Here is a 14781-nt window from a genome sequence, read left to right on the forward strand (position 1 = left end):
TCCCCTTAATATTAAAATATTTTTCAGTAAGAAATTTATTCAATTGTGTATTAGCTTCAATTTTGGTAATAGTAACTTTTTGTAAAAACTTTTTACAAAAGTTTTTTTAGGTTTTTAATTATTTATGAAAATCCGCTTAAAATCAAGCATTTTTTTTTTGACGAAAAATTAAAATTTCTTCCAACTACACACCTATTTTTATGAAAATCGATGGGGGTTCAACGAAATCGGAGGTGAAAACCTTTTAGTCCAGAGAACTAAGGTTTTTCTAGTGACACAAACCCCTCCAGGCCAAAAATATATTTTTGAGTAGTGTGGACCCCTATAATAAAAACCTATATGTTTCCTGCAGACAATTTTGTTGATATACATAGTTATTAACAAAATTTGTTAATTTGTAAATGTACAGTTTTTTTATCTTTATTTATAGTCGAGGAAATGAAGCATTTTTTCTCGCAATTTTTTCGTCCAGCATGGATTTACTTGAAATTTTCACAGAAGGTAGGGAATAGTCCAAGGATCATTTTTTATATCATGCTGCTGTACGCTAAAACTTTGGGGGTAGTTGCCACCCCATCTCGGGGGTGGGAATTTTTTATTACATTTTAACCATGTAAATCGATGTAAAAAGTGATTTTAAGAAAAAAATATTTTTTACATTTTCTTCGTAAAACTAATATTTTAGAGTTATTCGTGGTTGAAAGTAACAGTTTTTCGACGGAAAAATCGACTTTTTTATGATATGATATGAAAAATATGCAGTTAATCAAAAAAACTGTGGATATCAAAATTGTATCTTTTAGTAACACAAACGTAATTGTTTTTCTATAATATTTTTACGACCAATACAAACCGAGATACGGCATGTTAAAGGTTAGCTTTTTTCGTCAATTGCATAATTCGAAATAACCATAGCCAGATAACGAGAAAACTTTGCATTTTTCTAGGAAAACTTACATGATGTTTTTTCAAGCATACAATAAGATCTTTCAAAAAAAATAATCAAAAGTTTCTAGCATAAAAATGGAACAATTTATGATAAAAAAAAGTCGGTACCTATTTTTCCCTACGTAAAAAAAACAGTTAAAACAACCCCCTACCTACCCTTGTAACTAAAAATTGGTCTTTGCCTTTCTTTAATTCCTTTTATATTTATATTATCAATACACCCAAGAAGTTTGACCTATTTAAAAGGCCTAATTTTAGAAAAATTGGAGTTTAAAGAAAAATTTATTTTTTGCAATTTTGCATTTTTTATCTTTTTCTTCAAAATAACTCCAAAAATACTGGAGATACGAAAAAAATGATATACTACTAATGTAGCTTTTTTTAATAGCTAAAATTTCCTTATGCATAGATTTTCATTACAGTGAACAGTTAGCGAGATATAGCTGTTCCAAACATCTATTTACGAGCAAACATCCCCTTATTCGAGCCATTTAAACTCACCTCAATTAAAAATTAAGGGATCTTACGGAATTTAATTTACACAGTCTTATTACTCTTCAAAAATCCTACAAAACTGTTATTGAAAAAACTTTTTATCGCCAAAAATGAAGAAGCTATGTTTATAAAACTAATCTTTTTTTTTTTCGAAAAATTCGAATAGTCCCCTCATAGAGCATTTTCAATGTACCTATATAATACCACAGAGCCGGTTCGTACACTGGACGACTAAAAACTATTTGTATGTGTAATTTTATATATTTGTAAATTCGTATTTTTGTGTAAATAAATGTTTTTTTAATTCTTTAATTCTACTTTTTTTCTGTATAAATCTATTAAATTGTCTACTTATAAAAATTGCAATGTTATTAAGGGTGGTTTTTAAGGGTTGAAATATTATGATATATCCTAAAGCATAAAACAATCATTATTTAACCAGTCAAAACCAAATTTTACCTATATTAAAGTTTACAATGTTTTTATATAATTTTTGACAATAAGGGTAGTTTACACCCCTAAAAATAATCAACGCCCTTGAGCATGATATAGAATATGAAGTACAGGGTAAGATGATCCTAACCCCAAATTTTTATGTAAATTGATGCAAGCTGAAATTATTCTTTTAGGATAAGTAAACTTTTCATATATAGCTCCAACAAGGGTGGCTTTAAGGGTTGAAGTTTTGTGATATTATATCTTAAAGCACAAAACAATCATTATGTAACTAATAAGAAGCAAATGTTGACAATATTAAAGTTTAAAATGTTATTTTATAATTTTTTACAATTAGGGGTAGTTTTCACCTTTAAAAAACCAAAAGCGTACAACAGGTCAATGTAGAAAATGAACTAGAGGGTGAAATGAGCATAATCCCAAATTTTTGTACAAATCGATGCTGGACGAAAGAATTGCGAGGTTTTGCCATTTTTCCAGCTTCATTTCCTCGACTATTAATAAAAATCAAAAAACTGTAAATTTTCGCTTTTTTAGTCTATCGCCAAAAAATGAAGCATTTGATACAAGTTTGAGAGTAAAAAGCTTATAAATCATATAAAAATCTTCAATATGGCGATCGTTGAGTATGTCTATCCTTATTTGTTGCTTAGAAAATTGCAAAATAAGTCATAAATTTTGTTTTTTTTTTTTTAGAAATATTCGTAACTTCTTTAAAAAATGCAGTTAGAACCTTCTTATTACAAGGAATGCTGAGACTTGTAGTGCTTAAATTATACTCAGAATTTCAAAGTGGTCGGTTAAATAGTTTAAAAGTTATTTAAATTGTTTATCACAAATTATTTTTTTTTTTTGCAACAATATAAGTCAGAAAATGATGAAGTTACAGTAATAGGCCAGCGGCACACAAATATTGGTTATTCTTAATGTTTTCGAGGTCGCTGAATCCGAATATGAAGTTCACTTTTATCTAGAATTCGCAGAACATGTTCAAAAATCAAATTTTTCATATTTACCTCGCTGTATCTTTGGTCGCTGTAAATATTTCCTTTTGAAAAATTCTACTTTGTCATCTTTGAAGAATTTAGACAATACTGAGATTTTTCCTTGATGTTTAAACAAATTTAAAAAGAAATTGTTAATTTTTAAACAATTTGTCGTCAGATTTCGTTAGTTTCATGTTTACTTAAAAAAGTTGGGTGACAAACTTTTTAGTGTATTATTTTAATCAACACAGCATTTAAACATGTCATGAAGAAGTTTTCAGCAAAATTTCAAGTCAAAGTATGCAATAGGAAAAAAGTTATGTGAATTTATAGACGAGTGGCACTCCCCAAAAAAACGCTTATTTTTCGAGATACTGACTACGGTGTGGTGAATGGCTAATTTTAATCATACTTTAAGTTTTTGATTGTGCTTAAAATGAAAATGAGGTTTATTTTGAATTTTAGATTGGGAAACATTGTCAAAATCGCAATTTTACCTTAAAAATAAATCACGTTTTTCTTAAAATTAAAAAGTGCATTTAAAGTTTTTTCTATAAAACATTTTGTTCTTTGTACACTATATTTTAACATAAAATTCATTAAAAAGCTAAATTTCTAATTTTCAAACTTGCAATTCAGGAATCTGCACCTTTTACTTTAAACAATTCATAACTTTTATTATAATAAGACACTATAATAATAGTGTTTATTTATAATTTATAAAATAAAGTTTCAAATTTTCAAACTTGTAATTCAGGAATCTGCACCTTTTACTTTAAACAATTCATAACTTTTATTATAATAATACACTATAAAAATTTCAGAAAAAATATTAAAATGGAACAGAATTGTAGCGAGTTAAACACAAAAAAAACACGTGATTTCATTTTTTTTTATTTTTAGGGTAAAATTGCGATTTTTACAATGTTCCCCCAAGTAAAATTCAAAAAGAACCTAATTTTCGTTTTCAGCAACACAAAAACATAAAGTATAATAAAAATTAGCCATTCACCACACCGTGGTCAGTATCTCGAGAAATAAGCTTTTTTTGGAGTGTACCGCTCGTTTATAAAGTCACATAACTTTTTTCCTATTGAAGATTTTGACTTAAAACTTTCGAGAAAACTCTTCATGAATTATATTTTATCTATGTGGTGACAAACTAAGAAGTTTGTCACTCAACTTTTTTTAAGAAAACATGAAACTAACAAAATCTGACTACAAATGTTTAAAAATTAGCAACTCCTCTTTTAATGTGTTTAAAGATTTTGGACAAATATCATTGCTATCTAATTACTTTAAAGATGACACATACTCCGGTCAACTTACACATCTGAGGTTACAAAAATTACCATCAAGCTGAAAATTCGCAGGATTGTTCAAAATACCATCATAAATGAAATCTAAAAAGTCGTCATAAATCCGACCCGAGCTAAAAAATTTACGCGGAGTCAGAGGTCACCAAATATAGTTTTTCGCGATTTTCAGCGAAACGGTAAGTTTTATCATCAAATTAGTTCTGACAAAAAATGTAGAATGGGTAATTATATTAAAAAAATGTGTTATTACTTTTTTCCTAAGAGCCACCGTTTTTGAGATACAACGATTCAAACAGTTGTAATCGTCATAATATGCGCACACGTTTCCATACCACCTTTGGGGTAGTGTACTTAGCGCGTTTTTTAAAGTGGTTTCCCCAGTAGGCCTATTCCACGGATCTGTGATTCTGTTTAATTTGAAGCTATTGAATAATTAATATTGGCAATGGTTAAAAATGATAAAAGTTATAAAAAGGGAAATTTATCCAACTGATTCATAATTTTCTAATACTTCTGCTTCCTCTTCTCCTTGTTCTTCTTCTTCTTCACCTGCTAGTTCTTCTTCTTGTTCTTCTTCTTTTTGTTCTTCTTCTTCTTGTTCATCCTGGGTAACAGTAACAGTAAAATTTTAAAATGGAAACATCTGCAGCGACCAAAGATACAGCGTGGTAAAGTTGAAAAATCATCAAAATTTATTTTTCGCATTTTTGCATAAAATTTTATTTTTAAACATGTTCCACCAACTCTAGATAAATAATAAATTTCATATTCAGATTCAATACAGAATAACCAAAATTGGTCATTCACCTTAAAGTTGATTTTCGTGGTCGGTATAACCAGTATAACGTAATTTTAGGGGTTGCTGCCGCTCGCATATAACACTACAAATAGTTTATGAAAGAAGAAGATTCATGTTACCAATTTTATTTACAAAAATGACAAAAAATTTTTAATATTGCACAATAATTACTATTTAGCGAAAACATGTCAATTTTTTGCTTATAAACAATTGGAATAACTTTTTAACCATTTCCCGTAGAAAAATCATTTTTTCATATTTAGAAAGATTTAATTTTTTACATTTAAACAGAGAGAAAATTGTCCTAGCACAATTAGAGACGAAGTTGGTCCCTTCTTTTTCTTTAATTCACAGCAACTTTGTTTATAACAATTAAGAAATTAAATTAGTCACATTTGAAAGAACATACTTCAAAGTTTTAATGTGCCAAATATAAAAAATATTTCCTTTCAAGGGAATATGCCGACGAAATGGAAGAATATATAGACGAAGAAACGTCGAAATATATAAACCAGAGATAGAGTTAACAGCTCCCATCCCTTCCCATCGCTCTACGGAGTTTCAAGGCCGGCCGATTTTAAGGACCATATTTTGAAGTTATGTAGACGATTCCGTTGAAAGGAAATCTAATTTATATTTGGTACGTTAAAACTTTGAAGTATGCATTTTCAAATGTGGCTAATTTGATTTCTTAATTGTTATAAACAAAGCTGCTGTGAATTGAAAAAAGTTTGCATGACATTTTTTTCTCCTTTTAAATTTGTAAAACAATTAAATATTTCTAAATATGAAAGAATAATTTTTCTACGGGTAATCGTTAAAAAGTTATTCTAATTGTTTATAAGCAAAAAATCGACATGTCCTTGCAAAATAATTTTGCAATATTTTAAATTATTTTTAGTAATTTTTTAAAATAAAATTAGTAACATAAATCTTCTTCTTTCATAAATTATTCTTAGTATTACTGTAACTTTATCATTTACTGACATATTCATTTAGATTGTTTATGATTCAAGTTCAAGTTTATGATTATTTTATAACGTTTATGATTTATTTTGCAATTTTCTAAGCAAAAAATCGCCATGTTGAAGTTTTTTATATAATTTATAAGTTTATTACTCTCAAATTTGTTTCAAATGCTTCATTTTTTTGATAATAGACAAAAAAAGCGAAAATTTACCATTATTTGATCTTCATTTGTTAATAACCAAATGTTCATTTGTTAATTTGTATATCAACAAAATCGGCTACAGGAAACATATAGGTTCTCATTATAGGGGTCCATACTAGTCAATTAATTTGTTTTTAGCCTGGAGGCGGTTGTGTCACCAACAGGTTATTTTTTCCTTATTTCTCTTAACTATTAACTGACTGCATTTAAGGCTGATCTATGTTAGGACGTGGCGTGCACGATACGTGCCGTAGAACACGTAGATACGTGCAGTCGCCCCGTTCCGTTGTATGATAAACTAGCCAATGCTTTTCACATCAGACGATTCTTCAACGGACCCCGTAAGACAGCCGTGTCGTTCACGTCCCCGTCCTAACATAAATCACTCTTTATACGTCAAATAATAAATATGATACTATCTTATTAGTCCATGTGGTGAGACCGCTCCCGTCTGAAAAAATTTCTGATTCGGTTTCTTTGTGGATTCCTATTCAAAAATGTCCCCTTTAAACAAATCTGAAGGGTGCCGGGCGGAATTTTTGGGCAGAAATTGTTTAAACAAATACAAAAGATCACGTTTTTTTCCTCTGGAATATATATTTTTAGGTTTTTTGGGCCATTCTAAATCAAAAATATATCTTTTAATTTTTTTTAAATTGATAGTTTTCGAGTTATAGGTGATTTAAAATCTAAAAAATGCGAAAATACGCATTTTCAAGGCTTAAAATCTCATATTTAAATTAGTATTTTTGAGGTTGTCAGATACTTATATTGAAGATTAAACATTCAGCTTCAAGATTCTGGAGAGTGATCGCGTCTAGCCTTTATATATACCGTTGTTTTTTAATTGTTAAATATGCGTGTTTATCCGATTTTTTACCGGTGCGGCGCGCTCTAATTCAAAAATCTCCTATTTTCCCCCAAAAAATATTTTTTCTAGATTCTTTGGGATATTTTAAATAAAATAAGTATCCTAACATTTTTCTTAAAAGTTAATAGTTTTAAAGTTATAAGCGATTTAAAATCCGAAAAATGCCAAAAAACGCATTTTTGGATTTTCAATCGCTTATAACTTTAAAACTGTTAACTTTTGAGAAAAATGTTAAAAAACTTATTTCATTTAGAGAAATTAGGTTTCATTAGGTCCCAAAAAATCTAGGAAAAATATTTTTCGGAGAAAAATTGGAGATTTTTGAAATGGAACGCGCCGCACCGGCAAAAAAAATCGGATGAACGTGCATATTTAACGATTAAAAAACAGCGATTTAAATTAAGGTTAGACGCAATCACTCTTCAGAATGTTGAAGCTGAATGTATAAACTTCAACATAATTATCTGGCAACCTTAAAAATGCTAATTTAAATATGAGTTTTTAGGCTTCAAAAATGCGTATTTTCGCATTTTTCAGATTTTAAATCGCCCTTAACTCGAAAACTATCAATTTTTGAGAAAATTTAGAAGATACCTTTCTTGTTTAGAATGACCCACAAAACTTAAAAATATATGTTCCGAAAAAAAAAACGTAATCTTTTGTATTTGTTTAAAAAAATTGTTTAAACAATTTCTGCCCAAAAATTCCGCCCGGTACCCTTCAGATTTGTTCAAAGGGGACATTTTTGAATAGAAATCCACAAAGAAATTGAATCAGAAATTTTTCCAGACGGGAGCGATCCCACCACATGGACTATATACATGTACTGCAATACATACATCTTTTTAATAAATATTTTTTAATTACACTGCGCGTCATAGAAAACAGGCATCCCAAAAAATGGGACATTTTGATGTCTCGTATCTCCTAAACCTATTTTCCGATTTAAGTAATTTTTTTAACATTTTATAGCTTTATTCTTGAGCAATATCGCCATAATAATATTGTTGCTAAACAGGTAAACTTTCATTATACAGGGTGTTAGTAAATAAGTATGAAAATTTTTAAGGGCTAATTCTACATGAAAAATTAATGCCAGTTTGCTCTATAAACATATGTCCGCAAATGCTTAGTTTCGGAGATACGGGGTGTTGAAATTTTTATTTCAAACTGCCAATTTATTTATTGCTCTAAGACCAGTTGAGCTATGAAAATGAAATTTGGTGAGTTTTAGGAGGTAGTTATTACGAATTTCTTGACATAGGTACAATTTAGAATTTTGTATTCATCATTGGCGCGCCTACGGACAATGGTCTGAATTTTTTTAAAGAAAAAGATAGTACGCCACTGAGATATTTCGAATTAAAAATTATTTCTAAATTCCACGTCTAATTTATGATAAAAAACCTTTCTTTCAATTTTTTTCATATGATGCACCGTTTTTATGCAGAAAAATAAAACATCTTGGCGCATATTTTTCATTTCTTAATACATCATCAAGAACTATCCAATATAATAATACTAAACTAGAACAATAACAGAAAATAATACTAATACCATTTTAGCTAGGTGCAAAGCTGCAAGAAATGTTTAAAATGATCTCCTTTACAGGTAACAGAAGAATTTTATATTCATCATTAGCGCGCGTACGGGTAATGGTCTGAATTTTTTTAAGAAAAAAATAGTACGCCACTGAGATATGTCAAACTAAAAATCATTTTTGAATTCCTCGTTTAATTTACGACAAAAAATCTTTCTTGCCTTTTTTTCATATGCGGCGCCGTTTTTATGCAAAAAAATTAAACATCTTAACGTTTACAAAGTATTTGAACTAAGTTTCTACGCATATTTATGGAAACTACCTCAAATGCTTGGTAAGTGTTAAGATGTTTTATTTTTTTGTATAAAAACGGCGCCTCATATGAAAAAAAGGAAAGAAAGATTTTTTGTCGTAAATTGAACGGGGAATTCAAAAATGATTTTTAGTTTGACATATCTCAGTGGCGTACTATTTTTTTCTTCAAAAACTTCAGACCATTACCCGTACGCGCGCCAATGATGAATATAAAATTCTTCTGTTATGTGTAAAGGAGATCATTTTAAACATTTCTTGCAGCTTTGCACCTAGTTGAAATCTTATTAGTAATATTTTCTGTTATTGTTCTAGTTTAGTATTATTATATTGGATAATTCTTGATGATGTATTAAGAAACAAAAATACGCGCCAAGATGTTTTATTTTTCTGCATAAAAACAGTGCATCATATGAAAAAAAGGCAAGAAAGCTTTTTTATCATAAATTAGACGTGAAATTTAAAAATAATTTTTAATTCGAAATATCTCAGTGGCGTACTATTTTTTTCTTTAAAAAAATTCAGACCATTGCCCGTAGGCGCGCCAATGATGAATACAAAATTCTAAATTGTATGTCAAAAAATTTGTAATAACTACCTCCTAAAATTTACCAAATTTCATTTTCATAGCTCAACTGGTCTTAGAGCAATAAATAAATTGGCAGTTTGAAATAAAAATTTCAACACCCCGTATCTCCGAAACTAAGCATTTGCGGACATATGTTTATAGAGCAAACTGGTATTAGTTTTTCATGTAGAATTAACCCTTAAAATTTTTCATACTTATTTACTAACACCCTGTATACCAGGTGTACGAATCAAACATGTGTTTTTTTCTCAAAATTCGCAACACCGCGTGGAATATTCTAGCATCTATAAAATACTGAAATTAAAACCCAACTATAGTCTCAGGTTTTCTTAATATTCTATTATTTTATTCATTAGCTTGGATAATACAAAAGTTAGGTGCTTTAACAACTAGCCATGTTCTTCATCAGTACAGGGTGTTTCTAAATAAGTGCGACAAATTTTAAGGGGTAATTCTACATGAAAAAATAGTGATTGTTTGCTTTATAAACATGTGTCCGCAAATTATTCGTTTCCGAGATACAGGATGTTGAATTTTTTCTTACAAACTGACGATTTATTTATTGCCCTAAAACCGGTTGAGATATGCAAATGAAATTTGATAGGTTTTAAGAGATAGTTATTGTGCATTTTTTGACATGCAATTAAGAATTTTATATACACCACTGTCGCTCATACGAGTAATGACCAGTCATATTACCCATATGCACGCAAAAGGTAAATATGACATTCTTAATTGTATGTCAAAAATGGAGAATAACAACGTCTTCAAACCCACAAAATTTTATTTGCATATCGCAACCGGTTTTAAGGCAATAAATAAATCGTCAGTTTGTTATAAAAAATTCAGCCCGTATCTCGGAAACGAAGCATTTGCGGACATACAATTATCAAGCAAACTGTAATTATTTTTTAATGCAGAATTACCTCTAAAATTTGTCGCACTTATTTAAAAAACCCTGTACTGATGAAGAACATGGCTAGTTGTTAAAGTACCTAACTTTTGTATTATTCAACTTAAGCGAATAAATCAAAAAACAGAATGTTAACAAAACCTGAGGCTACAGTTGGGTTTTCATTTCAGTATTTTACAAATGCTATAATATTCCACAGGGTGTTGCGAACTTTGAGAAAAAACACAGTTTGATTCTTACACCCGGCATACAATAAAAATTTAACTGTTTAGCAACAATATTATCAAAGAATGAGGCTATAACATGCTAAAAAATTACGTAAATCGGACGATAGATTTAGGAGATACGAGACATAAAAAAATGACCCATTTTTTGAGGTGCCCGTTTTCTCTGACGCGCAGTGTAATATAAACTAACAGAAACATAAGAAAATACATACCTTTAATTTTATCGATTATGGTAACGAGCAGCTCAGCATTAGCTTTGCCCACATTTCCAAATATCTGTATAATAATTGGACCGAGCTTTGTTACAAAAGTCTGAATTAGGCTCAAAATATTCATAACAATAGTAATCGGTGTTCCTATGATTCTAAAAGGCACTGCGATTCCGTTTGTCATGGAGCTGAGGATAAGTTTTCCGACGTTTCCAGATATTGTGACTGGCAATTTGAGAATATCTGGCAGAATGTTACCCACCTTAATTGAAACAGAAGATTTTATTGTGCCATCTGCTTCCTTAGCTGAAAAAGAAATAATTTTCTTATCTAGATTATATACTTATCGAAAAACTACTACCTAATGACCAAACTTTAACAAACTATTGGTTCTAAGCTATTTTACCAAGCTTGTTATATAAAACACTATCGACTTCGTTTTTTATTCTTCGTCTGTAGGTGCTGATACGTGACACATTTGACCACAAACCATACATTCTCTAGCTAGAGGTTCTACGACCATGTTGAACTTTCGGATCGAATTAACGCCATCTCTTAATTGGAAAGGCAATTAAATTGACAAATTATGGTTACGCAGGAATTTCAAACTATAAATTTTGCGGGATTTTTGAATAGAAGTTACAGATAACCTACCCTGGTGAATATGCCAATATGGAATTTAGCAGGAAATTAAAACAACAGAAAGAGAATTCAATGTTTTATTAAATAATTATACTATAAATTAAAATTATCTTAAAAGTACTATCTACATAAATAGAGGATGTGGTACAGCGATGTAAGACGAATGGATAAAAATAGACTCCCAAAAATTGCCCTAGAAAACAACCCGCCCTGTTCAAGACCTACTGGAACACTACCTAAAAGATGGAGGAATAGTTGGCAATCTAAGTAAAAGAAGACGAAGACTATCTGCATCTTCTTCTTTAAGTACCGTGTCCAAATTTTTAGGCGTGGGTAGCTTGCATAACAATTTGTCGATATCGTTCTCGAACTTGTGCGGCATGTAACAATTGATCTGCTGATAAGCCAGTCCATTGACGAAGGTTTTTTCTCTTTTTCCGTCGATCTTTCCATTGAGTATTAACTGCAGCATCCTGTATCTGCTACCTCTCATTATATGCCCCAGATATTCAAGTTTTCTCTTTTTTATCATCTTGGTTAAATCACCTTCGCCTTGACCTACTCTGTTTAAGACTTGTCTGTTTGAAATGCGTTGAACCCAAGATATTCTGAGCATTCTCCGATACGACCGCATCTCAAAGGCTTCTAATTTGTTCATCATGTTAACCTTCATGATCCAGGTTTCACATCCATATCGATCTATCTGCATAAACAATATTAAAAGTCTAAAGTTCGTTAAAAAATTGCGCTACTGAATAATATGGCTGAAATAACAATAAAACAAAAATCATAGTTTTACCATGTTTTGCTGAAAACTTTAGCTGAAATAGAGTTTTTGATTACGGAAAAAATCAAACAAGATAGAACTTTTTGTAACTTCATTAAGAAATGCTTAATAAATAACATATCAAAAAGTTCTACTCCAGAAGTAGATGCTTCATTTTCTATTAAACAAATAATGAACTGCGAAATTAGTTGTTTTTTAAATACCTACTAAAATATAAAGCTCAGAAAAAAACTGACTTGACCATTGAAAAAATCAGAAAACTTTACATAAAAAACTTATGGTAGGAGAGCCCAAGCGGAGATTTTTGCAGTTACTCGAGCGCGTCAGATTATCACATGAAGAGAAACCTTGTACCTTGTAAATGTACCTCTACCATACAGAGTGAGTTTTAGGTATGGAAACCCTCAAATATCTCGGAAACGGCTTGCACGATTTTTATAGATTTTAGTGGGTAAGAGTTTTCTAATGCGACCAATATTATAGTGGTAATTACGTTAATTTCAGATCTATCGTTTTTCCGGAAATCTAATGAACTTTCTTATTCCAAATAGAACACCCTGTATATTCTTTGCGTTTTGAAGTTCTTGAGAACTACTGATTTTTTTTATGTTATAATCCCTATACCTAAATGCCATAACTTCGGAGTTATTGCTACATTTATTAAAAAAAATTAAACAAATTATAAACATAAATTTTTTCGGCCCGGCCAGACATTATTTTACATCTCTTGGGTCATTGGGAACAAAAAGGTTTTTTGTAATTTTCCTCCAGAGTTAATCATTTTCGAGTTATAAACAAATTAAAACTGGAAATTAAACTTGAACGATTTTCAAGGTTCAAACACACAAGTAAAAAATATAATATTTAAAATTATGAAGTATACAAATTGAAGCTCAAACTTTCTTCTATCAACTACCCATAAGAAGTTTTGGCACGTTTGATTCTAAAACATTTTTTTAATTGTTAATGAAGCCCATATGAGTGGACGGGCGATTGGGCTGCATTAACAACTAAAAAACAATATTTTAAAATAAAACAAGCCCAAATTACTTATCAGTAGCTGACAAAATAAGGTTTGCGCTTGAATTTAGGCACTTTTTGGTCACGATTTGTTAAAGTTAAAAAGTTAATTTTTTGCTAAGCAAACTGCAAAATAAGTGAAAATCGATATTTGTTAATAGAACTACCTTAGAACTTTAGCGTTTCACGGAAATTTGGGTATTGGGGTACTTGACAAACCCTCAAAATTTGAAACCGATCCATTAATTATGTACTAAAAAAAGATAAAAAAATTATCTAATATAGTCAAAAATCCTAATGCCAAATTTGTGAAATTTTGTAGTTTATAAACATTTAGAATAACTTTTAAAATATTGTGAGTTAGACAAGGCGAAAACGGCGAGTTCTTTGGAGAAAATATTCCCATGAGATTTTTTTGCATAATCGCATTCGTGAGACATTCCAGAGTAAGATTCAAGAAGTCGCCCACGCGAAAAGTGGTCCAAATTTTTTTAACAATTTTTTTTATCAAATTGCAAAAAATCAATATTTTCGTCCCGGACAATTTTTTAATTTTTTTTTTTTTTGACCATTCTGGATAAAAAAGGTCTCTTGTAATTTTTCTCTAAAGTTGATCGTTTTCGAAGTAAAAGCATTTTCAAATTGAAAAAAAAAACGAAAAATGGCGATTTTTATGGCTTAATAACTCGGTTAAAAGTTATTACTATGAAAGTCAGAAAGTGACTAAATCAAAGTTTAAAGCCCCCTTACAAGATCCTGAAAACATTTTTGTCATTATTTGATTACTAAGCTGTTCTTCTTCTTCTTGTAGTGCCTATCCGTTTCGGACGTTGGCGACCATCATGGCAATCTGCACTTTGCACACTGCTGCTCTGAAAAGATTTGTAGTGGTTGTGTTGAACCACGTTCGTAGATTTCTCAGCCAGGAAATCCTTCGCCTTCCTGGTCCTCGCTTTCCCTCTACTTTTCCCTGCAAGACCAGTTGCAACAGTCCATATATCTCACTGTTCCTCATGATGTGACCGAGGTATTCGATTTTGGCTGTTTTTATTTTGATTAACAGCTCTTTTTCTTTTTTCATTCTCAGCAAAACACCCTCATTAGTAATGTGGTCGGTATAAGATATCTTCAGGATTCGACGATAAAGCCACATCTCAAAAGCCTCAATTTTCTTGCAGGTGGCGTCTGTGAGAGTCCACGACTCAACTCCGTACAACAGTATAGGAAATATATAACATCGTAGTAATCTGACTTTTATGGGCATCGACAAATCATGACATTTGAACAACTTTGCCATTTTTTGAAATGCATATCTTGCTTTCTCTATCCTACATTTGATTTCTATAGAATGGTCCCAATTTTCATTGACGTTCGTACCAAGGTAGGTGTATGTTTTTACTCTTTCTATTTGTTGACCATTCACACTGATTCGTCCAAATTGCTGTTCATTCTTAGAGATCATCATACATTTGGTTTTCTTAGTGTTTAGTGAAAGTC

The 14781-nt window shown here is 30.4% G+C and overlaps 1 protein-coding gene across 1 annotated transcript in view; it reads right to left on the reverse strand.

Moving 5' to 3' along the window:
* Positions 1-14781, reverse strand: part of LOC114334969 (uncharacterized) — a 129346-nt gene that overhangs the window by 64492 nt on the left and 50073 nt on the right. The window contains exon 4 of the mRNA XM_050652838.1: positions 10839-11141. Coding sequence (XP_050508795.1) covers positions 10839-11141 — 303 coding nt within the window. The remainder of the gene's footprint in view (positions 1-10838; positions 11142-14781) is intronic.

The sequence above is a fragment of the Diabrotica virgifera genome, chromosome 6 (assembly GCF_917563875.1).
Source record: "Diabrotica virgifera virgifera chromosome 6, PGI_DIABVI_V3a".
NCBI classification, from domain to species: domain Eukaryota; kingdom Metazoa; phylum Arthropoda; class Insecta; order Coleoptera; family Chrysomelidae; genus Diabrotica; species Diabrotica virgifera.